The sequence below is a fragment of the Anoplopoma fimbria genome, chromosome 23 (genome assembly GCF_027596085.1).
Source record: "Anoplopoma fimbria isolate UVic2021 breed Golden Eagle Sablefish chromosome 23, Afim_UVic_2022, whole genome shotgun sequence".
Classification (NCBI taxonomy): Eukaryota; Metazoa; Chordata; class Actinopteri; order Perciformes; family Anoplopomatidae; genus Anoplopoma; species Anoplopoma fimbria.
The window spans coordinates 9,501,275-9,527,946 of record NC_072471.1 but is presented as its reverse complement, the minus strand read 5'-3'; the positions used below and the strand labels follow the sequence as shown (position 1 = coordinate 9,527,946).

At 39.6% G+C, this 26,672-nt stretch overlaps 1 protein-coding gene across 1 annotated transcript in view; it reads right to left on the bottom strand.

Annotated features, from left to right (window-relative positions):
- Positions 1–26,672, bottom strand: part of cacna2d4a (calcium channel, voltage-dependent, alpha 2/delta subunit 4a) — an 80,163-nt gene that overhangs the window by 5,742 nt on the left and 47,749 nt on the right. Inside the window, exons 27-30 of the mRNA XM_054624442.1 lie at positions 6,397–6,458; positions 1,593–1,607; positions 1,084–1,128; positions 790–852 (exon numbers count right to left, since the gene is read on the bottom strand). Coding sequence (XP_054480417.1) covers positions 790–852; positions 1,084–1,128; positions 1,593–1,607; positions 6,397–6,458 — 185 coding nt within the window. The remainder of the gene's footprint in view (positions 1–789; positions 853–1,083; positions 1,129–1,592; positions 1,608–6,396; positions 6,459–26,672) is intronic.

Here is a 26,672-nt window from a genome sequence, read left to right as displayed (position 1 = left end):
TTTGATTTTCCTATTGCTTGATCTGGTCTTTTTGTTCCTGTCTAACCAAGTGTCACATGGAGAAGTCTTGTGAAATCTTGCATCGCATCTACATTGTAGAAATCAGCTAAATATACAGCCATGAAATTGAAAATCTTTTGGTAAACACGAATTTACGCTTTCTTTACTTCAACACAACAAACTCTGACAATAGAGTCACTCCTCTTTCAAACGCTCACTCACGTTTCCACCGTTGTCTTCCGGCATCAAGTCACATGACACAATACCAAACAGATCGGATCAAGCGAAAGGTTATAATCAGATCTAATAACAACCTGAGCCTGTTAGTTGCTAAAACAAGCACTGTTATAGACATTGACGGTGGGCAATTGCCTCGAGTGATTACATCCCAGCCAGTTAAGTGGCTATTGGCTGCAGCGCTCTTGCTCAATGCTAGACCAATTTCTAAAATTGTTGTCCCCATTAGTCGCTTTTTAAAGTTACCCTTTAACCAAAGGTTCAAAGAATGAGAAGTGGGACGCTTAACTGAATCACAAGGAAAATTTAAGTGATTGTATCTTTAATTAACAGGCACAGAAAGTTTGGGATATTCTGAGTGTGTTTCTTTTCTTGGTAATGAAAATTGGCAGACGTAAGAGCCCTCAAATAATCAGGTCAAGCGCTAGAATAGCCTAGAAAACACATTTTCTGTGTGTGTGTGTGTGTGTGTGTGTGTGTGTGTGTGTGTGTGTGTGTGTGTGTGTGTGTGTGTGTGTGTGTGTGTGTGTGTGTGTGTGTGTGTGAACTCACATCCGTACGCTGTTTAGAAATTAGGACAAAGCCATTATTATCAATCACGTAGCATGCGATATCCTGAGATGAGAGACAGAGACAGAGAAAGCACATATTACTTATGTAAGGAAGGTTCTAACAAAGATAACAAAGTTCAAAAATAATTTATATAATTTATGTTATGATGTGACTCAATATTAAAGCTATAGGAGTACATTTATTTATTTTATGGCTCCATACAATAAAAATATTTGAACTTTTTTAACGCACTTGAGAATTCACTTTCACTACATATCAGACAGATATACTCACAATGCTGTCACACCGAAGAGGACAAACCCCATCCGTATCAGAGCACTGGAGGACAGACAGGCAGACAGAGAGAAAGGACAATATAATGGTAAGTGTAATAAGTGTTATTATCTAATGTGTATGTCTTTAAAGGAGGGCATGTTTGTGTATGTGAGGGAATGATTTGAACACATTTTTCAGTCTGTCTTCTCTGTGGAGGTGTTATGCTTGAACATGTGTCAGTGTCGACGATGGCGTGTGTGTGAAACAACGTGTCAGTGCTGGTGAGAAGGTGTTAATCTACGTGCGATGTCTACCTGTGTTCGGCTTCCGAGCGTCCTGTTTGCGAGATGCCTGTGACTCTGTGTGTATATGTGTGTGTAATTTGTTTTAACTGGAGTGTGAAAATGATTTCACAGAGCTCAGCACGTGCTGAAGATGTTAAATCTAGTTCAGTGCAAAAAGTAGAAAAGAAATAGGCAGATTGATGTTTTGAAAAAATGAGGAGAGGGGGACTTATGCACACTTACATCTGTGTCATTTGGCTGAGAAGACACGGAAAGAGGAACAAAGAGAGAGAACATGAAGAAGAGAGAAACATTACTTCAGTTAATGATGTGTAAGATAATGCACTGACTAGACTGTCTCACTCTGTTGCTGTTAAATTGCTGTTGACTACGCCATATATCATCTCAGAGCACTTTGTCGGGAAAAGACAAAAGACTGCAAATTGCTTTTTTTTTTTCATGAATGCCAGTTTTTGTAGATTTAATTACAGTTTTAACAGATTTTCAAGCAGAAATTTAACAAATCAATGAACATTTTAATCAAAGTGTGAAAAACGAAAAATGAAAAACTTGCTATTAGGTGTTTAGTGCTTCTTCCATAATGTTGAAAATAGGATTTGTGTATTAGCTTTTGGAAGTGGACCGTGGAAGTTCTCTATCGGCACTGTCTGTAAGTTCCACCTCCAAACACTTTCCCTCATCAGTGGAAGGGTCATGAGTCAAAATGTCAATAGTTCTCCTTGTGACTTTATGGTCACATCTTGTGTCGAGCGCATGTGTGGATTGGCGTCTGTGGACAATATGTCTTTAGAATCATGGTCAGGCTATATAGAGCGTGTCCAAGTGCGAATGAGACAATCTATCATCCTTTTCAATCCTATTACAGCAAAGTGTCAGTCTTTCTCCGCTTCCCAACACTGCCTCCTGAAATAAACTACCATTCATTGGGTGGACTGACAGAAATGATGATCCTTCCCAACATGCTGTTGGTATATAGCATGGCTTGAAGAGAGACAACATTTATAGAAAGCTATTGGAAACTAGATCAGATTTAAGAATATAGTTTCTAAAGATTGTTTATCCTTGTAGCTTTGTCTAGAAATTGAGCCAAAAATAGAATTTTGTCATGGTTAATGGCACTGTGAAAAAGGCATAGGGCCCTTGAAAAATGGAAATCTGGAAATCTGCCCTTAAGATAATTTTATTTTGTGTGCATGTTTGCTACTTCAGTCTAATGAAGTGTCAAAAGTGCAAAAGGTTCACCCTCAGGGGAGCATAAATGTGCAAAGTAGAATTTAATGTAAAAGTTCTTATTACATTATGGTATTTCCTGTGTAAAAACAGAATTTACACTTATCAGGTCATCACAAAAACTTAATTCTTTTCTCAGTTACATTGCCAGATTTGCTGATCAACTGTCCTAACCATCCACAATCACATCGCAAATGAATTCAAATCAAAACTGTTAATTTGTTCATCACAGCTTACTGCCTTGGACCCTCTCTTTGTGTAAATGTACCTCCTCTATTAGCAAAACTTCTATTTCTCATCCAGCCTCTTTACCTCAAACATCAGAGACAGATTTCTAAATCAGGGCAGCATGTAAGAGACTGTTCCTGTGTTGGTAAATGTGTCTCATCCGTGAGCACCAGGAGGAGTCAAGGTGATGTTGAGAGCATCAATTATCACTCTCATTCCCTGAACCGCAATCAAACTTTTTCTCGCAGCGACTGATGATCCTGCTGTCGACTCACTTACACACTTGAGCTCGAAGTAAGCAACTCCCTTCAGTATTATAACCATGATTTACTATACTGAGCTTTGCTACGCAATTAAGCCTGATTTTATGAAAACTGATTTTACAAATAGTATTGATATACTTTGAAGAAAGCTGCTCCATTTCTGACAATTTAAAAAAAACAAAAACTGTCAAATATTAATGATTACCAAAGTCAATTAGTTTCTGTGATTGCGTTAATTACAGTACTTACTGATATACTTTAATTTCATTTTTCAAAAGCTATAGTGTAGTGACTATCACACACACAGAATTAAAGTAACAGATATGGGATTATAGAGTAGGGAAGACCAGAGTCTCGTCCACGAGATAAAGAGCTTCCCAAGATGTGAATGGGAAAAAAATCTATCATCTTTTAATTCTCATTACCGTCACCTTACAGTCTCTCACTGCATCTCCACTCGATCCTTACACTGTGGGATTCACACTGTGTATTTTAATGTGATACAACTTTAAAAAACTGTGGCTTTCTTGATTTAACCAAGGTGGGAACATGTGTCAGGGGAGCAAAGGCAATTCTTTTTTAGTTCTGTCGTATTTCTACTTGTTTCTTTCTCTTATACTCTCACTCGCTATTTCAAAACATATGCAGCGCTGAAACACCACGGATTTAGACACACGCACACACATGCACACACACACGCACACACACACATGCACACACACACACACACACACACACACACACACACACACACACACACACACACACACACACACTGAGACGGTATACAAGACAGAGTGTGCTGTGCAGAGATGTCAGAACACTTTCCTAGTAATCATTCTATTAGATGGGAGCTTGTTCTTTATTCCTACCCCCACTAATTCATAATTTATCTACCAATACCATCTTATGTTAAGGTACTCAAGCTTATACTGAAGCTTTAAGATCAGACAGGGTTTCCCTGACTAATGTAACTCTTCCTGGAGATCTGAGAACTATGCAGAGTTCCTTGCAATGATCATTTCAAGTATTAGTAAAATAAAGGAGGAAATATGTCTCTTACTAATACCTAATGATGGAGTAGTGAGAAAATCTGAGTAAATTAATTTGTATTATTAGATAAATGTATCCTTCCCAATATATAAACATTATAAATAAAATGAAATAAAATGCTTGTAAGACCTTTACCGCTATGCATTGCATAGGCAAAAATGGACGTTTATTCACAGATTAAATGTAATCCAAGATATTTTTGTAACCCCAGAAGAATATATATATAAAAAAACTAATATACATAACAATTTCTTCATGTCATTACTTACATTAAAACCATTCTTTTTGTATTACAAGTTTTCTTAAATGTCATGCTAAAATGTGCAAATGAAGCACTATCTAATGCTTACAATTAGGAGAAATCTACAGATTAAAATAGACATTAAGTTTAGTAAAATAAACACCTAAATGTGTGTTTCGGATGTTTCATTTCAGTAGTTTTTGCATGGGGTGTCTCCGATTAACACTTAACCCAGAAGGCCAATATAACACCCTCTTTGGCAGAAGTCTTTATATGTGGATGGTTGGTTGCCATGTGACCGGTTATTGTACTTCCTCCTAAAAATATGTCATACAGAATGTACTGTGGGTACAGTATCTTCACCCCCAAGGGAGTTTAACACTTAAAATAGACCACCGACAGGATTTCACACACACACAAATACACACATACTGCAAACCCATGCATGGATGGACACATACACAACATACACAGTCAAGATGAGCACAGCCTGTGAGTGCATACACACACACACACAAACCTCTATTAAATAAAGATGCTTGACAGTGAATACATGACAGGAAGAAGATTATGTAACCTATCTGAGAAAGAGGGAGGGTTGAGGAGAGGAGATGAGACGAGGGAAGAGGGAGGGAGTATAGGAGATGAAAAGGGAAAGCTGAGAAGAAGGAGGGGACATGAGAGGAGAGAAAATTGAGAATTTGGGCAGTAGAAGAGAAATGTAAAGGTTCAAACACGAAATGAGAATGAGAGTTACTTTCATTAAAAAGCATTACTCAAGTGGATAACAAGGCTACTGCAAATGCTGCTAATGAGCTCCTAGTTGATGATGATGGACATAACAACACACTTGTGCACAGATGGTCATGCATATGGTCCCTGTCAACATGAAACATCCACATACACATATACAGTACTATCTTCTTCACACCTCCACAAACACACACAGAAACATGCACACATTTGGGAGTTTCTGAGCCTAGCCGTGGTGGCTATCCATCATTTATTGGCTAGCCAGCAGCCCTAATGCTCTTTTAACTGCTGTCATTTACAGCCATGGGAGCAGAGGAGGGGAACCGGCCAAGCTATCAAACACCTGCTACAGCAAAGATGTTACACCAAATTTAGCAAGTTGTCCAGTCTAAAATGTTTTCTCCAAGGTGTGGTAGAACTCAAAGGATACCAAGCTCCTCCACTGAAAGTAGTACTGATGGAATCATCTGAGCAACACAGTTAATCAGCTGAAAGCAATTCTAATAATGACTTTCAAGCTTTCAAAATTATATATCCGGCAGTGTGAGCCCTTCTTTCATGGCGCTTTGCACAGATAAGGAAAACAATGCGTTAAGCTTTGAATCAAAGTAAGTTCAAATGCTTTAATTACCAACTAATGGAGCAGAAAAAGAACCTATAATCATCCTTGACTCCTTCTTAAACAGTAAAAAATGGTGTCAGAACGACCTGGTGATCAAAAGGGATATTCCTGAATGCATGGTTTGAACCTATATATATACACAGCAGGAGTCATTATTTTGGGAGGGTGGGGTTATCATTCAGTTACTGAAAAACAGCATGCTTTCTTTGTTTCTATTTCACAAGCACTGTTCAATACAATAGCTATAACCATAAATATAAGGAGACATTTCTCATTAGTGCCAGTGTATTGCTACAATTAACTTGTTTTATGGTGGGCATTAGAACATAAAAACAACTATTAATCTCACATGGAAAACATTTAAGTAATAGTACTCTATTCACAGGGTTTAATTCCCAAACGATGGTACCTGACATTAATGATCCATGATTTTGTTTCTCAGATGGTGGCATCCATTAAAAGTTGTTAATAGCTGACAACTTAGCTAGAAGCCAGATTGTTGTTTATAGAGGGTTTGATTTAAATAATATGAAGGACTCATTAAGTGAAATGTCCACAGGACGATGAGTTGATGAGCAAAAAAAATACTGTAATAGAGAAAAACACTTGCATCACATTGAGCCTGTATATACTTACCTGTGATGCAATAGCCCAGAATTTAGACTCAATCAGATCCAGAGTCATCTGGACACCGATGGCTGCAGAGAGAGAGAGACAGAGAGAGTGTAAGGGGAATTAAGTTCAATAAAATAAGCCTGTATATAAAATTAAAGTTAAATGTATGACTTGGTAGAGAGAAAGAACAGGGGGAAGAGAAAGGAAAGGGGGATGTTGAAGAGGCAGATATCGAAGGATGGGAAGAAGTAGAAGGTGGATATTAGACTATGGATCCAGGCTTTGAATTTGAAGTGCCCCTCTCTAGTAAAGGCACATTTCCTCTGTAACAATATTAGCACATGCTGAAGGTGTCATGGTAACGACATGGAGGCAGGAAGAAAATAATGTACACCACCTGTGGCTACGCAGCATGATCTTTCCAGTATTATTATCTCACATTTTTTATTGCACTCTCTACTTTTGTATCCATTCTCTGTTTCTTGGGATTGCAGGTTTGTATGTTTTCAAGATGAACAGCTTATATATGTATATCACCTCTGTGAAGTGAAGGTTGACACATTAAGTCCTCCAAAATTGTTTATTAGTGTACATTTGAGTTGACAAAATCCAACTCACTAGCCTTTTTCCTGATTTCTGCGTCTGTCAACAAAATCAAACAATCTTCTCCAGCAGAAGGAGTTTGCCCATATGATACAGTTGAAAGCTTTCAAAAAGCAAATAAGTGGACCTTTAGTTTTTCATGGTTTTTTTGGGGGTCAAACTTCCATTTCCAGGGGTATACTTTGCAGATGAAGACCATGTGATACTGTTAAAAACAATGGAAAAAGTAATATTCCTAATGCTACAATCCTGTGACTCTGATGTGAAGACTGTACAATAGTGAGTATTGTGTGGTAAAATGTGTGATAATAACTTTTGATATGGCAGTATTGTTAATAGTGGGACTAGTGGAAATATAAAAATAGTATTAGCAAAAGCATTGATGGTCAAAGACCCCACTGCTGCGATAAGATTTTCAGTTTAAGCAGTGATTCCTTTAGAAGTAATACAGCCATTACTTATAATAGTAGGCTGTAAATGGAGGAGGGAACTTTAATTCCAGCAGTTTTGAAGAAAGAACATTAATGAGCCGGTTAACGTCCCGGGGTGAGAGACTATATCTCTCTCCCTCGGCTCTCAGGCTGGAGGAGCAAAAGAGGACCTGCTGTACAGATCAGCTCTGCCTTCAGAACTCAACTTATGAAAATCCTTTTACAGTAACTGGCCTTCTGAAGCCCCAGTGCCGCTGTGTGAACTGACTATTCATAGACAGTGTATGTGTGTGTGTGTGTGTGTGTGTGTGTGTGTGTGTGTGTGTGTGTGTGTGTGTGTGTGTGTGTGTGTGTGTGTGTGTGTGTGTGTGTGTGTGTGTGTGTGTGCGCGCCCGCATAACACAGCACTTTCAGTCACAAAACATTAAGCCAAGAGTTAGGGTGCGTTTGTACATGTTCAACACACGCACGGCGGCAGAGTGATTGCTTGTGTCAGCTTAGGGCTGTACGTCCATCAGCATTTTAGTCAGCGTGGTAATGCAAAAAGGAATTGTAATTGCATAAGTTCTCAGTGCAGACATACTGTATACACACATACACACACACAACAATAACACACACACACACTGCGAGGGAAGATATGACACTTCATATTAGCATCAAAGACTCAGCATTTATTTTTTTTTGCTCCCAGCGTGCCTTTTACAGCTACACAGGGAAAGCCTCCGCGGTGCTCACAATACACAGAACACATATAAACACACATGCAATGCGCACAAACCGACCTCCCCTCACACCACCCACATATAGGTAAACACTCTGTATACAGCATGCTCTAATACCCAACCACACACATGCACATCATGTACTGTAATCATTCTGTAAGACGAATAATTATTGTAATGGAGTTAGTGGCCAAAAAGCTTTATAAAGAGGGATATTGGTCTATTAGGGGTTAGTCATTTTTAGGTCTGGTTGCAGGGCAGAAGAGGAAGAGTAAGGGAGAGACTAAGTGGGATGAAAAATGATGGTACAGAGGGAGCCAAGCACTTGTTTTGCTTTTTGAAGATAGATACATTTAAATACATTCAGTGTTTTATTGTCAGACCTTAAAGGACCATACCAGCAGGTTTCTTTGTGTCTTAGTTATCTCATTGTCATTACCACAATCCCCATTTTTTGGAGAGTACTTTATTTATTTTATTTTCAATGTATTTTATATTTTTACCTGAAATAGTCCAGCGTAGTCTAAAAAAAATCGATCAGCCTAATCCATCGCATTGAACATCAAGGCTGCAATAGTTTTTGTTGAAATTGCATCAACTTGTTAGGCAACGGAAATGAAAGAAAACTAAATGGCTGCCGTAGAAAAAGTACATAAGATTTATAATAAGAATAAGAATAATATACATTTAATATGTAAAGCGCTTTAAAAGCTACTCAAAGGCACTCAAAGAAACATGTAAAACTGTATAGCATAACTTTGAAAACGGAGAGCAAAAATGTTAAGTATATATTATTTGTAGCTAAAGAGCTACAATGATATTATATTATATATTTATTGGTATTTCATCTCAACCCATAGACTGAAAAGCTCAACACAGCTCACTCAATTATGCTTGTAAAATGCTATTAGGTGATGCATTATGGATCGTTGAGGGTAAGAATAAACCATGAGATGTATGTACTCATGGGGATCTGTCTGACATTTTCTGCCTGCGGGTGTGTGTTTCAGTCTGAGTGTCTGTATGCGTGTTTGGTTTGTCATTGTGTTGTCATTGTGTGTGTGTGTGTGTGTGTGTGTGTGTGTGTGTGTGTGTGTGTGTGTGTGTGTGTGTGTGTGTGTGTGTGTGTGTGTGTGTGTGTGTGTGTGTGTGTGTGCATCATGGATTCTGTCCAATCTCTTGAAAATCAGTTGTGATTCTGACTCTGGCTGTAATCAGCCTGTAATCAGTCATGTACATAGAAAAGTTCGTTTAGCTGATTGGGGAGTTGTTTATCTGTTCATACAGCTCATGCAACTCCAGGACGGCTGTTCAGAAATTTACAAAGTGCGAAAGTCTATTTACTATAAGTTGTATGGACATACCAGAGAACTGTGTTGCTTTTTCTGTGAATATGTGGAAATTTCCCGCAACATATTTTCATATGTGATCGGAAAATAAAAAATATCACAGGATGAAAAATCAATGCTCTTTAATTTGCGCCAAAATCACACTTGACCTTTCGGTGCTATTCTACATGTGATTTGTGAATTTCTTGAACACTCTCTCTCACACATCTCTTCTCCTCAAAAGTGCTATTGACCTTGAAGTTTTGTCCCTCCAGCATAATCTCAGATAAAGTGTTGGAAGGCCATTATGGAGGGCAGCATTAATCTGCCTTCTCTCCCTCTCTGAGTTGGAGACCGATAGGCCAAATCTAATTAAAATCATCACACTGATCCCTCTGTGTATGTGTGTGTGTGTGTGTGTGTGTGTGTGTGTGTGTGTGTGTGTGTGTGTGTGTGTGTGTGTGTGTGTGTGTGTGTGTGTGTGTGTGTGTGTGCGTGTGTGTGCGTGCTGTAATAGATGTTTTTTTTACCATAATGTGTGAGCAATATTTTCCCAATGTGTGTAAATTTGCATAAAAATGTGTACCAAGAATACGCATGACCTTGCATGCATGCAATTGAGTTTGTGCTAATAAACTTGAATGTGTTTGCGCGTGCGTGTGTGTTTGTGAGTGTGTGTGAATGTGTATGTGTGTGCGTGAGATCCTAACAGTCTGAGTTCCAATTAGTGTGAGCTGCCAATCACTGTGGAGTGCGCTTTCAACAGGAAATGAATTAATGAGGAAATAAAAAAATAAAAAATTAAGCCATCAAGAGCCGGAGTTAATTGGTTATTACACTAACGAGATAGCGGAATGAGAGACGTAAGGATGCGAAACTGTGAGCGATAGGAGTGGAAAAAGTGTGAGAAAGAAATGATTATACTTTGCAAAAGAAAATATGTCTTGCAGCTATTAAAACTCATGTTTAGGAACCGGGGCTGTATAATCCTGCTACTAAAGCTTACTGTAATTGAATAGAGAGACGGGGAAAGGTGACCAGCATACTGGCCTTTTGCTAAAAGAGGCGGCGAGAGTGTCAAGTGTCTGACAGACTGTGAAGAGAGAGAGAAAGTGATAAGGGTGGAGGAAAAGGAAGGAGAGAGGGAAGGCAATATCTATCTATCTATGTATCTATGTATATATATATCTGTCTATCTGTCTGTCTACCTTCCTACCTTTGCCTATTGTTATTTGTTTAGTGTGGTGACTTTGCAGTTCTGGCACCTGCATGTGTTCACACATTTTTGTGGCACAGGAGGTCAGCTTGTGTTAAATGACTAGAGAGCAGAGGCAGTGTTGATGGCTCCCTTAGCAAGGCCCTGGAATCGAGGCTAAATATATTGTAACATACACACACACAGAAACGGAGTCAATAAATTAAACTGGCACAATGGCCAAGTCTCTGGGCACAGAGGGGACACTGAAAATAAGGCTACTAGTGATGAGGTCATTTCACTCTTTTCTGTTTCTCTTTCACACTCACACACACACACACGCTTGCATGCATCCACGCACATACACGCACACGCTCACAAACATACACAAACACACACACCCAAAAACCACTGGGCAGCAGTATGCTCTAGTAATGGATGTATGAGGCAGATATTACGACCACTAAAGGGAAAAGCAAAGCAAGGAAGTAAGAGAGAGAGGAGTCCAAGACCAAAGGAGTGAAGGACACACACATAAACAGACACACAAAGACACACAAAGACACACACACACACACACACACACACACACACACACACACACACACACACACACACACACACTATAGAGCAAAAACAAAAGAGTGTGGGCCGCAGTAAAGACACACAAACAAACACAGAGAGAAAGGTCATCAATAAAACACGGACATTGTAATCAAAGTAACATTAATTGTAGTAATGGAGTCTGATGGAGAGACAGAATGATGGAGGGATGAAGTGGGACACGAGAAATGACAGGAAAAGGATAAGTCGAAAGGCAGGGCTGATGGAAGAGAATTAATTGATTTTTAATAATGTTATGAGGTTAAAACCCTTTTCATTTCAACCAAACGTGGCAATCAATAATAGAACGAGCAAGCTCAAATGGTTGTGTGTGAGCGTGCATGAGAGCATGTGTGTGTGTTTCTCATTAGTGCACATACATGTGTGTCTATTTATGTGTGTGTGTGTGTGTGTGTGTGTGTGTGTGTGTGTGTGTGTGTGTGTGTGTGTGTGTGTGTGTGTGTGTGTGTGTGTGTGTGTGTGTGTGTGTGTGTGTGTGTTGTGTATTGAGCACAAGAGGTGGGAGAGGAAAACAAAGAGTTAGGTGTGTGTGTGTTTAAAGAATGTGTGAGAACTGGCTCCTAATTTAAAATTCACACCTCCTTTTAGAATATAATTCTCTCTTTCTATTGTTTTTGTAGATTTGGCCATCATTCCTGTTGGTAATAAAAACACTTTACTCACTCACTAAGTGACTGCCCTCAATGAGAAGCCTGTTTTACCTCTGACCAATCCCAGCATCACTGATGACAGCCGACAGTGATGTCACAGTGTTCTGACGCACTCTGGAGTACACTTCTACATCAATGCAGCGACATGAGAACCCCTGGAGGTCGGGGAAAAACAGGATCTTAATGGGGTGTTAAGTGAGTCTATCATTTATGATTGTTACAGACTTTACAATCAAATGAAGTGTTGTATATAATCTGGCCTTTTATTATTTTCTGACCTCTTGTGTTTCACTCCTCGTCCAACTACAGGATATGAATGAATTGTGATCTTCCATGCAAACGTAATCCTTTTGTGGTTACATATTGTGTGGTTATGTAACAAGATGTTGTACAGTGAGGATACTGAAGTGAAGTCTTTCAAACCTTGTCCTTGAAAAATAATCTTTTTGCAACTCATTCTAGACCATTGCATCTTCTGAGACTCTTAACATTTTCAAATGATAAATGTCTGCGCACAATTATCTAGAAGGCAGCATCTTTGTTGTGAAAGCCTTTAAAACTCTTAGTTTGTGGGGGTTTGATAATAGCAAAAGTAACTAATTCACAAAATCTATATTTCAGGTATTTTGTGCCTAGTTTGAGGTCTCAAAAGTGTGTTTGTTTTCTATTTGAAGCGACTGTGGACAACAAGATTACTGTTTATCTTAACACATGTCAAAGACTTATCATCTCTCTGTCATGATTGTCTCTCTTTTTCTTCTTTCTTGTGCTCACACATGCAGTCAACACTGACAAAGACACAATGCCAAAACAAGCATGCAATGAGATTATAGCTCTGTCACTTAGAAATGTCACTTGTGTTCTCTCGTCTCCCTCACAAACACATAAGAACATAATTATAGTTTTTATCGACAAATGCCAAACATTCATCAGGAAGATGGAATAGAGGCAGTTCAGAACATTTGTTGTCCTGTTTCTATTTCTTGTTGTTGTGCTTCCCACTCTCTTTCTTTCTATCCTCTTTGTTATGTGAACATTTGACCCTGTGAAAACGAAATCGCCCCCTCATATTAATCTTAACCTCAGCATCAATGTCTCCAAATGTCTCAACATCTGTCATAAATACGCCTCACAATGTAATCTGCATCTTGCTTCACCTTTACTTATTCATGTCCTTTTCTGTCCTCTATTACTAATTGATATGTAGGGTTTAGTTTAGCATATTTGCACAACATATTGCTGTAAACAACAGCGTAGAGATGAGAAAGAAAAACAACTTAAAGACGCCACACAGTGTTAAAGCTTCTAAGAAGAAAGGTGCATTAATTAGAAATACAATCATGTGAATAATTGCAAGGGCAAAAGGGGATTTCTGTGATGATTTTAATTAAATAAAAATTATATTACTGCATGTTGTGATGTGCTGTTGATTAACTAATATTTCAGGAACTCAAACGTGCACTGTTCCTCCAACATATCTTGAAATTGGTTTGGCTAATTAGAAGATTAAAAAGTATTTATAGTATTTGTCACACAAAATGTATTTACCAGTCTCACTCCCAGGTGTTCCTAGTGTGAGTGGTAGATATAAACCTTTAACTCTTTCAATTCTTTAATTAACTGTGCATTGGTCCAGAAGGGAAAATGCATCTCAGTGAAGTAAACTGTCAGTAATGTTGGGCTGAATACATATATAATGTACACAGGACTTGATTCATGACATTGGAGAATATTCTTCTCAATTTTATTTTTTATTACATGTTTTGACAGGAAATTGTCTTGTATTCTGGCTGGTCACTGTTACTATTTGCTGATCTGCAATTACTGAGCAAAAATGTTAACTGGTAATTAAATGATCCCTACTGTGTCTCTCTCTATGTATAATCTATTTAACATAAGTAGATAAAATTAGATACCAGTTTTTGTTATTCATAAAAATGCTTCTTATTTTGGCAAAAGATATGTACCCAGTCATAAGTCACATTTATACTTATACTTATATCTTCCATCCAACATGACCCTGATAAAAATGAAACTTACTATTCAAAAACAGAACTGAGTAACTCTTCAACTACAAAATTAATGTTTGTGTTTCGCCAAAAACAGCAGTGCTACATTCAAAAGCGCCCGAGGCAATCCCATGACTTTGTGATGGGGAGCGTTCAATAGCCTGACGTTGCCGGGCAACAAACACTGCTCCAGCCAGTAAAAGGAATTATAGCAAATTCTTGTCGACTAGTTTGGCAGTTGACTATAATGATCAGTTTGAAGAGAAATCCTTGACGTATGAACACGCACAAACACACATGCCCTCAGACTTCCACACAGAATTTCACACATGCAAAGTTAAGTAATGCACCAGCACATACATAAATAACATAAACATGTACAGTCAGAGATCAATTCAAATTTACAGACATAAATGTAAGGTGATACCCAAGAAATACCCAAAAGGATGCATGTACTCATTTAACTATTATAACAAGGAAGCAATAAAATCTGACCTCTGACCTTAAACTAAAGTCTAGTTGTTTTTTGTGACAACTTCAAGAGAGAGGAACAAGAAGAAACACACACACACACACACACACACACACACACACACACACACACACACACACACACACACACACACACACACACACACACACACACACACACACACACACACACACACACACACACACACACACACACACCTCTGTGCTGAAGCTCACTAACCTCAGAGGAGTTGCCAGAGGCTGCACTGACATCGTGTTACCAAAGCAACAGGCAGAGGCCTGGGATTGGACGAAAGCATGATGACTCAACCTCCCTCACTCGTCGTCCTCCTCTTTCTTTTGCTCTCTCTCTCTCTGTCTCTCTCTCTCTCTTTCGAGGTGTCTCTCACTTCCCGATGCGCAACTTTTTGAACGTCGAGGATGCAGACAGAGGGGCACAAACTGGCAGAGCCACATGATCATTTTTTATTAAAAGAATGGAAGAGGTGGCACGTCGGCTTGGACTAACTAACTTGGATTTCCAGCCCATATAACTCACACAAACTAACTAAATTAGTCTGCAAATTTGTGCTTAATAATTTGACAAACGAGCAACATGTTGCTCTGTGGAGCAAGTCAAACACTAAACTATACTAAAAAAAATAATAGAACTTAGGTAATACAGCTGTGTTATTGTTTATTTTTGTTATGAAAGCCGCTGACACAGCTAAAAGGTGGACAGAGGATCCTGTCACCCCTGTTTAGCTGTCGCCAAGGTGACAGACCAGAAGCGACAGGGTGTTAAATGGGTAGCCTGTTTCTTTAAAATGGAAATGAATGCTGTTGACATTGGGTATGTGTGTGTGTGTGTGTGTGTGTGTGTGTGTGTGTGTGTGTGTGTGTGTGTGTGTGTGTGTGTGTGTGTGTGTGTGTGTGTGTGTGTGTGTGTGTGTGTGTGTGTGTGTGTTTGTGTGTTTGGACCTTCTAAGTCAGCAGAGCCTACCTTAAGTTAACCTAGTTTCAAAGCCTTCTTGAGCGGGCCTGTTGGAGGCACGCTCACTAAATCATTTATAGTGGAGAGACAGGGCGAAACATGTTCCAGTGTGTGTGTGAGAGAAAGAGTGGCTGCAAACTGCCATGCTCTTTCCCCTGTTCTGAATGTTTACATGGTAGCTTATGCGCCTAACAGGGCTATTTGGTCACACATCAAAAGGAAATTAATGTAGCGTCATTTTGAGGCACTTATTTGGTGTGAAATTCAATTACCTACTCAATCTTTTATAACATGAAAGGGGATCAACATGGTACCGTGCATGTGTCTTTTTGTGTGTGATCGCCTCTCTTTCCTTAACCTCACTTATACTTTAATAATGGCAGACCTTAAGTATCTGAGCTTTAGTGGGATATTTCAACATTCATGGTTCATATCTCTTCCCAATACTGTGCAGCATCTCCAGCTACAATGTGAGTTGGAAACGATGGCCCCAAATGTGAACTTGTTGTGTTGATACGCACAGTCACTTTGCACAGGTGTTGTTCACCGATGAAAAGTTCTGACATGTACTGTAACCCCCATTTAAACAAGGTTAAAGGTTAAACAAACAATACGCATAGTGTTCAAGCTTCTTTAGCCTGCATTCATTTATTTTTGGGGGTTAATTTGAGGGCAACAAAACAAGCTGTAAACACAACACTGACATATTATCAACTCATAAAGATGATATTTTGAAAATGTTAAACTATTCCTTTAAGATGAAGGGAAAAAAGCATGGACACATATACATATATGTATATATGTATGTATCTATATATGTATGTATGTTTATATTTATTAAGCTCCCCCTTTTCATGACTTCCCTCTCTCTAGTCTTCTGTTCCTGTCTCTCTAATAAGACAGATGGAGCTCCCTCACCTCTCCCCTACTTATCTCCCGACTATCTCTCTCTCTTTTTCCACTTGATTCTTCTTTTGCTCTCCTGTTGCTTGTCTCTCTCCCTCTCTTCTGCTCTCTTGTCCTCTCTTTTTCCACCCTTCCTCTTCCCTCTCCTTTTCCCTCCCCCACTCTCTGTCGCCCCTGTCTGCCCCACGCCACTCTGTCTCTCCCTCTTCCTCTTCTCCTCCAGGAAATCCCTCTCTACCATCTGTCTGGCTGTGATGAATACAGAGCCTTTCAGAACAAATCAACTTGGCCAAATTAATGAGACTCTCAGAGGGGATAAACTTTGTGTGAGTGTGTGTGTGAGTGTGTTTGTGTGTGAGAGTGTGCGAGCGTGTGAGTGTGTGCACCTAAAATACTTCATAATCCGTTGGCTGTAGCACTTAATTTATCCTGCAGTGACAGATAGCGTGTTACAGGGAAATACAACAGACAAGGCTGGCTGCACACATTGAGTTTCTTAAACTATTACAGACCCCAGATGGGCAGTTTTTGATCGAGCTGGTTTCTTTTTTTTAATGAGGGTGTGTTGCTTTCACTTTCAGCCACATTTTTCCAAAAACTAGGATGTAAGGCATCTGCCAAACAATGTTTTGGATGAGTAATTCCATGACTTTATGTTTGTAGGTATACATCTCAGACTACATGGGGCCACCAAGTCAGGCTACTGGTTCTGAATGCTATAAGCACCAGTGCTGCTCCAAGAAAAAGCAATATATCAATTTGCTTTAACTGTTTGCTGATAGAGAGATATGAAGCAGCACTCAGGTAATATGGTGTTTTTAAAAAAAATACTAATTTCATTAATAAAAGGGTCTTAAGAAATCATTCTAAATTGTTCAGTTGCTAATAAGTCAACAATATAACTGAACAGCTAGTATTAATAATATACTTTTGAAAAGCAAATGCTATACGTATTAATCATTATAATACAAAATATCAGTTTATAATGTAGCATTTGGTGTTGCTTTTCTTTTAGCATGAAAGGCCGTTTGATTTCATGGAAACAGCAGAAAAAAAGAGATTGTTAAAAATAAATAGATACATGGCTAGTGCAACATGAGGTCAACACTGATGACGCACCTTTTCCTAGAAAGCATCACCTTTCCAGGAAGATCAAGAGTCTCTTTCATTAGATTTTTAAACCAATCCATTGAACTCACTCGTAAAGTACATTGCATGCTACCTTACCTACTTCAGTTTACCATGATAGGTCAGAAAATGTAACGTCTAGCCACAGTTTAAGAGGGAATGATGTACATTTAATGCAATACTGTGTTTTACAAAACCATTTAAAAGTCCTTTAAATCTAAGGAGGAAAACCAGAAAACTAGAAATAAACAAAAAGGCAAAAGTAATGGGAATACAGTAGGCTATTCGATAAAAGGTGTCCCAGCCAGAATTAAAAAATGATTGATCTTTAATGTAGCAACCCTCATTGACCATATTGACCAAAGGGCCATAAAACTGTCTGGTCAATATGAGGCCAATTCATGGATGATAGGAGACATTGATATATGGGAACGAAGACACCGATGTCTCCTGGGATGGCACCATGGACATATACAATCCCTCTGGGTGTATGTGTGTCAGTGTGTCGGTGTGTTCGTGTGTGTGTGTGTGTGTGTGTGTGTGAGAGAGTTAAGATGGATGGTGCCTTGAAGTCACTTGCTCCGCGCAGGAACTAGTGGTTGTAGCGCTAAACGTGCCTGGCCAGACCCGCTGTTAATACGAAGACGAGAGCCAATTCATCTTCTTTGACATTCACCCAATAGCACAGTAAATTTCAGAGCAAGGGAGGGGTGGGGGCGTTAAAAGATAGAGTGAGAAAGAGAGAGCTAGAGACGAGGGACGAGACAGTAGGAGAGAGAGAGAGAGAGAGAGAGAGAGGGGATGAAGACTGCTGCAAAAAGGGGAGAGGCGATACTCGTCCATATAGTTCACACAGCAACTTATAATGAGTGCAACAGAGTTTAAATGTATATATCATCAATATTGCAACGAACAAGGACTGCAGTGATTTAATCATGCCTTCTGGATAATAAATAAACCAATATTTTTGTAGCTGCATGGGGAATGAATATATCTGATAGAGAATTTCTGCGGGGTGCGACTACAATAGCCAGGCAGAAAGGTTAAAAAAGGCCCTTTCTTGCTCCAAACCATTGCCAGTAATCATTTTTCATAACACGTATTTCCTGCATCATTGATGGAACAGAACGGCCATAAAAGTCGCCTTGGCAGGATGTGCTGGCATTAACAATGGATCCTTACGCCAGAAGGCCTTTTTTTTGCCAGACAGTAAACAGCCCAAAAAAGCGGACACATCGCTTGGAGGACCAGATAAATCAAACTCACCCTACGTTCTTATCTGGTGTTAAAAACCTCTTCCCCCTCAATCAGTGAACAAAGTCTCAGAGGAGCTGCCTAAGGAGCTTGGAAAAGTCACAGTCTTTACATTATTCTTTCGGGATTTCAACTAACTTTCTAATAACTTTCACTGTTTTTTAGCTAATGAGTCCATTATTTCTAAAATGTTGTGTTGTATACCTAGCATTTCTGGTTAAAGCAACGCTAGATTACCACTGTAATTTCAGCTTGATCAGAGTAATTAGATGTGCTCATGGCAAGGGACACAAAGGCAAAGATTTTAAGGGATTTACATTTTTCTTCTCAAAACTAAAGGCAGAGGTAATTTACAGGAAGAACCATGAAGGTCCTTTTCATCCATTACAGACTGCTTTTGGATTACATCACAGACAGCTGTCATTTCATCTGTTGCACACTGAAAGGACACATCAAAAAATCAAAGTCAAAGTTGAATCAACTGGAATTTCGAGTGCAGTGAAGGGACATAAAGTTCAGGGGCTGCCATGGGGTTTGCAATCTCCACTCTCTGCATAGGGGAGCAGTGGCTCAATCAGATAAATTAATTCCAAGGATGGTGCAAAAAAGTCAGGGATTTGATACAAAGTGTTATAATAAAAATATGCTGAAACATGTTTAAGTCTTTTGATATATATTATCTCTTTTAAAAAAGAGACCTGGCCAAACTGACAGCGTAAGATAAGTAAATTACCATCAACCATTATTAGAATCACAAATCATTTATTTTTCAATGTAATAACTTATTACTGTAATATATAACTACATTACTTACGTTAACGAGATAAAAATGCCAGAAACATGTTTTTCCAAAATGACTATGCACCATATTCTCTCGTTAATGACAGCATGGCTGCACTTCAACACCAAGCCACCATGTTGCGAAGTAGAATAGAGTGCTTCAGGGCCGAGCAAACGGTAAAATGAATAGATTTGGGCTATTTTCAACAGTGCCGGGCCCTTCAGCATTTTTCTATATTTGATCCAAAGTGTCCTTCAGCCTGGCACTGAATCCTGGACAGCTGAAAGGTTGCGTCACTGTAGCTCACCTTTGTCACTGACCCCTGCACTCTGGAGAGGAGGGGGCAAGACTAATTAGAGGACTAATTACCCCTTTGGGAGAAAACACACTCACACACACCTACGCACATCGACACACACACACACACACACACACACACACACACACACACACACACACACACACACACACACACACACACACACACACACACACACACAGTCAACACTTTGCTGTTATATCAGCAGATGTTCTTTCTTACGTCCTTCAACACTAATAGTCAGAAAAATCGAACTTTTATGTGGAAACGCCATATTACACCTTCACCTCTGTTCTAGTCAATCTAGCCAATCATCTTTCATAACTACCACTGACGAGTGTGTTCTATATTGCCAGCAGCACTGGCAGCAGCTGCTGGCAGCTAAAACAGATTTCTGTTTTGTCAGGAAGTACATTCAAGTCAAATGAAGCCAGCACAAGCACCCACATTTGGACAGGAAACCAGAGGACTCATGTTCGGGTTGTGTTTGTGTGGTGACAGACAGTGATGTGTGCAAACTCCGGAAGTTGTTCAGATATGTGCTGCTGACTATTAATAGAAAGGCTGAAATCCATATTATTATGTGTTACAGATATCTTGGTACATATCTTTTAATACATAATGCATAAAATGTTACTGGTTCAATGCTTCTTTATGTGTCCTGATTAATTACCAGTGACTCTGGGCTTTTGTTTGGTTGAACTACCAGTTAGATAACTCTGTTTTTGTGCAATACTCAGCCAGTTGTTTTATTGAAAATCGAATTATGAGTACTGTTGTGTTTCTAGTCCAATAATCACTGTCCTTATATCTCAGTTTTGGTCTCCACCAACCACTTCAAGTCGATGGCTATATATAGTAGAGCTATATACCTGTTACTGGCCATGTGCTGAAAACAGCTGCCTACTGCGGTAAAGTTGCAGTCCAGGAGACCAAAACAATGACCTGAAAGATGCAAAAATGCACCGTAGACCGGAGTCGAGTCTATCGTCACTACAGGCGATACCTCACAGTAGGGGTGTCCAGATCAAGCTTTTTGGTGCTATAACATTGGTGATCTGACCATGAAATATGTATTTGGCACATTGAAAACACAGGACCTCGCTAAATTTGTAGCACCTTTTTTGTTATAAGTTGCTTCATCCACATACTTAAGGTCCAACTTAAAACTCTTAGTCAATCATGTTCATTTATGTATTACTTATTGAATGAAAGTTTCACTGGGAGAATGCAATGCCACTTGATCTGGTCGACTAGAGAGAAGACGTATCACTCTGTTGGAACTTATTAGAACTATCAAAGCACTCTTGGTCCATTCATGGCAATTCCGAGGTGTTACAGAAGAGAGTTTCTTCCCTTACAAATAACCTTTGGCTGAGTGCAGATGAGCTGCAGAGATAACAGACAAGTTTAATGATGACCTGAAGTTACTCCTGTAATTCATGTTAATTAGCGACAGCTAATATGATCTGCTGCTGGCAACGTTTGTCCTTTTAACCTGTAAAAGTGGCTTTCAGCGCCGCTAGAAATGATTAGCTGCAACCTCAATGATTTGAAGATTGCTCTTTTCTAGATAACAGATATGACAGTACATTTCTTAGCTTGGGAGATTCCATGTATTTTGCCAACCTGGGTGTCAGACCTCAGAGTCACTCACACCAACGCGGCCAGAATTTTCACATTCACACACTCTCTCACGCAGTGAAATGCTGCACCGTTGAGCCAAATGATTCACATGCTCATTAACAGCACAATGTGTGCGAGTGTGTTTCAACTATGATTCAGTCCATGTAAGGAAACAGCCAAGTAATTATATGCTGTGTGCAAACAAACACCACCACCACCACCACCATTTCATACCCCCCACTCCACACCCTTTTACTCCCCCACCCCCTCTTTCTGTTTGTTTTGAAAATGAACACTGGTGTTCTTCCAAAGATTGTGCTTTCTCACAATGACTTCCACAAATAAACACACACACCACTAACTCCGAGGACATTGCACTGACTTACATTTGTTTCTTGAGGATTAATCCTAAACCTCATTGCCAACATTTACCCTTAAAATCTATTGTTTTACCTGGTGAGGACCAGCTTTTTTTCCCCTAGACACACTCTACACCACGTGTGCACAAACAGCCATATACAAAATCATACTCTTCACACACACACACACACACACACACACACACACACACACACACACACACACACACACACACACACACACACACACACACACACACACACACACACAAAGCAGGCGTTACGGGAGCTGCCACAGGGAATAGAATGAAAATGAAAGCCGAGAGAGGGAGACGTGAGGAGAAAAAAAGGGAAAGAAAATAGAGGGGAGGAGAAAAGCCCATGTGGCAGAGGGAGATTCTCATCTTTACTGAAATCAGCTGATCCCTCCCTCCCTCCCTCCCTCCCTCCCTCTTTTGCTACAGCTTTCTTTCTTGCATTTCTTATTCCGTCTCTCCCCTTTCAATCCCCTCCATCCTCCCCTATCCTCTTCCTCCCTCCTACCTTATTCGTTTTTCAACCAAACCTCTTCTCTATTTCTCTCGCCACCTCCCTCTCTTTCTCTTTATTTTCTCCCTGCCCTCCCCTCCCACCAACTCCTACTCCCTCTTTTTTTCTCTCTATCCCTGGCTTTCACTCTTTTGTATTATCATTCTGTATTCCAGCTCCCTTATCCTCTCTCTGTCACAGTGGGAGAGCTGCAGGCAGACAGAGGCAGCATACACTAATGTTACTATATTTGACAAGACACACACACACACACACACACACACACACACACACACACACACACACACACACACACACACACACACACACACACACACACACACACATATTCTCCTGCCACTTGCACGAATGCACACACATAGGGGGAAAAAAAGAGGGGGAGGTGGGGGCACAAATACACATGCACATGGAAAGACAGCCCTCAACTGTAAATACGTGGATGAACACACACACACACACACACACACACACACACACACACACACACACACACACACACACACACACACACACACTGCAACGCGTGCTGAGTGCAGGAATCACAAACATAGCGACACACAGAGGGGCAAGCGCATGACGCCAGCAACCTAATGCCGTTCTCTCTCTCTCTCTCTCTCTCTCTCTCTCTCTCTCTCTATCTCTCTCTATCTCTCACACACACACTCGTCTCTCTTTTTCACACACACTCATGTCTCTCAGACGCACACGGCAGCACTCAAGCCAGCGAACAGGACGGCGCTGGACATACCATCCGTATAGGGAATAGATCCGAAGGAAAGGATTAACTATCTCCATCCCTCTCCCTCTACAGACCTCATCCTCTCGCCTCTCCTCTTGTGTCTCTAAGCCTCTCTTCACCTCGTTTTTTTCCCCTTCACAATCCCTCCTTTTTCACAATTTATTGCTGGGTTGAATGGAAGCTGGGGGGAATTGTCGCTCTACAGAAAGGAGGATTATTCTTGCATTATTCACTCGACCAGGAACTTGAATGTATGGATTTATTTAATTGAAGAGGCAACAGTTTTTATTTTTTTGAGATTTTTTTATCTTTTTTTTTTTTTTTTTTATTATTTTTTTTGGGGGATATTTTATTGCGATGATGGCTGATGGCAGAAAGCTATAAGGCTGGTGCTGCCTGAGATATTTGGTCAAAAGGTAAGTCTGCTTATGGTGTCAGTTCTTTTCTCTTCACTCATACATACACACAGACTTCATTTCAACTGCTCCTCGTCTTTTTCACGACTGGAATAAAAGATGAGGACAGACTTGCCTTCCTTCTCTGCAAACAAATGGACATTTCTGATGGGGCCAAAGGTGCCTGCTGTGAGGAGGTGGATGCTGAAAATGTCAGCCCTTAAGCTGTTTCCTGGATACACACAACATGCACATTCACTGGAAGGTTTGGGCTGTGGTTTTGGGGCAAAGCTTGCAGACGTGGGAAATAGGAGAAGGTGAGAGTATGGGAGTGTGTTATTTACCTATTAATGATTTAGAGCTAAACATGAAAGAAGTACATATAAAGAGAGGCAGCAGTAAACCACTCAAGCAACACACACACACACAAAGGTAAAATACCTTAAACTAAGAGATACGCTGTAAAGATACTTCAAACTCTAATATTTGAAATTAACAACATACCCTGCAGGTCATAAACATATAATGGTTTGTTCTAAACATGCAGTATGAGAAAGTACAGTATACAGGAGATATAAACTTGTATTTTTTCTCCTCCCACAAGCCACTTTATTGCAAGACAAACCTAAATCCACATAATCTGTTAAGGTAAAGCTCAGCTAAAGTTAAAATACTGAAATACACTGGGATATTTTTTTTTCATGGCAAATACAGTATGCCAGATGAACCACCCTGGGATGTTTTCAAATTGCATGAGGTACTCAAAACATGGCGGCACATGTATTCCAGTGAAATCCCATGAAAACCCCAAAAGTTTGGTCCGTTTCCTTCTTCTTTACCAAAACATGTGCATTAAAGTCTTTATCTAGCTCTGTTTAGCTGACTGGACATGAAAAATATCGTTATACAGCTTTTCTTTCCAAATATCTGGCCTAAACGTTAATATATTAGGAATCACAAAAACTTAAATCTGCACGATGCACAGGAAATGTTTTTCCTCCATTTATTTTGTAATGGTCATGAGAGTGTCTCTTAAACCCAAGGCGTCATGTGACCTGGAGGTCAAACTTTGGCCACCATACTAAAATTGCTGCACAGAGTGATCGTGCATCTCTTGGGGTTATGTCAGTGTGGATCTGTGTTAATATACTAGATGACTTTTGTTACACTTTTCCTATAGCACAATAAATATCCTATCCTATCCTTTTTTCTAATGGGCTTGACATAGACAACTTTATAGACAAACTTATTTATCTCAACGAACGCTACCCTTATTTGCAATGAATCTAAAGTGAATATACAAAGCAGTAATTGCCTTCCGTCTAGTCGTGCTTCTCGATTCTCTGACCTTCACAATATATAGTCTTAATCGAGCTGAAACCCTTACGAGGTTCTATGACATGGTGTCCTGTCAATCCTTTTTTTGTACCTGCTGTAAATCACTTTGTAGGATTTAACCTTGTTTTTAAACGGTGTGATATAAGAGTGATTAGCGTTCAAGAGCTGCAGTGATAATGCAGTGGGTGTGAGCCACTCCACCCTGATATCCTCTCGTGTGCCTCTCCACATTAGCTAACAATTAATGGGTATTGTCTGAATGTCCTCTAAGTTAATGAAGACGCAACATAAAACCTGGAGGAAACAATGATCGCTGACTAACTCCACGGTTAGCGCTGTCACTTGACATGCCTACTCAATACATGGCTAACACCTCAGACTAGTCGGACAACTCCGGCAAAACTGCTCAGCCAATCAATTACTTCAGACATGTGGGAAACAGTCTGGGTCATATTATTGATGTGCTTGAATAAATTATAAATCAGTATCAGAATCAGAATCAGAAATGAAATACATATCCCAATTACAGTATTTTTGTTCGGTTAATGTTAAAAAAAAGTGTACTTTACTGCAGCAGTCACCGTAAATTAGAATTGTGGTACTAGATGAGAAAGCTGAATATCTAGATTTAAGAAAACTATAGTTATAATAATAATTAACCATACCAACAATCATTTCAAATAAGCATGATAACATGGTTTGCAATTAAAACGCCTGCTATTCATGTACGTGTATGCTCGAACAAAATGTGTTTGTGGACACATGCAGACTCTTACAAAATGTTATGTACAGTATGTGTCCGCATACCCACATGCATGTGTAATTATATATCTGTACATATTTTTGCCCCATGTGCCTGTCAACACTCGTGTGGTTCTATTTGTCAAGCCATCGGCATGTGCGTAGCTGTGTGTGTGTGTGTGATTGTGTGTGTTTTGTTGTGTGTCCGGTGAACGTGTTGCCCCAATCTCTCCACTCTCCTGTGTAAGAAAGCTATTAAAAATTGATTCGGACGAGCTTGGCTGCCTCTATCTGCCTTTGTTAGCACCCTGCACTGTTACAAAGACAAACGCACCGAAAGACACACACACACGCAAAAAAAAAAATGGACATATAACGTCAGGTAGATGCACATAAACCTTTTCTATATTATTACTTTTTTACTTCTATTTCCCTTTGATGTCAGCTTGAACTCCTAAAAAAATACGTTCCTCCACAACAAAACTGTATTGTCAATAACATTCCATTGGAAACTAAATTTGTCTCAGATTACATTTGTTTTTGACATAATACGTTTCTAATCAAAGCCTAAGTTGGACGAGGTCAGGGTGGATAAAAAGACAAACCAAGGACTTTCATCCAGGATACCGCTGTTCATGTCCTGCATGAAACGAAAAGTCTACATTAAAATATGTTAATGTTTAATGTTATATACGCAACTTAATTTACATCACAAACAAACTTGTTCTAAGCCAAACCATGATATTTTAATAAATATACAGTTGTATATGTTCGGTTTGTGTTTTGATTTGTCTCAATTCAAGTGTGACTATCTGGGAGAAACATTTCTAGAAGCGTATTTAGGAATGCAGTTTAGTTGAATGGGAACGTGATTTTTAGGAGACAGGGTAGCTATTGCATGGTGTGGTTTGTGTTGTCAAATAATCTGACATTGATAGATCCCTTAAACCAGGCTTGAATCAAACACCAGCCAACTGCCAAATGCTAATGTGTGTGAGTACAAATGTGTGTGCGTGTGAGTGTGCGTGTGTGTGTGTGTGTGTGTGTGTGTGTGTGTGTGTGTGTGTGTGTGTGTGTGTATGTGTGTGTGTAAATAGGGAAGAAAGGGTAGAGCTGAAGTTGAATGATTGGG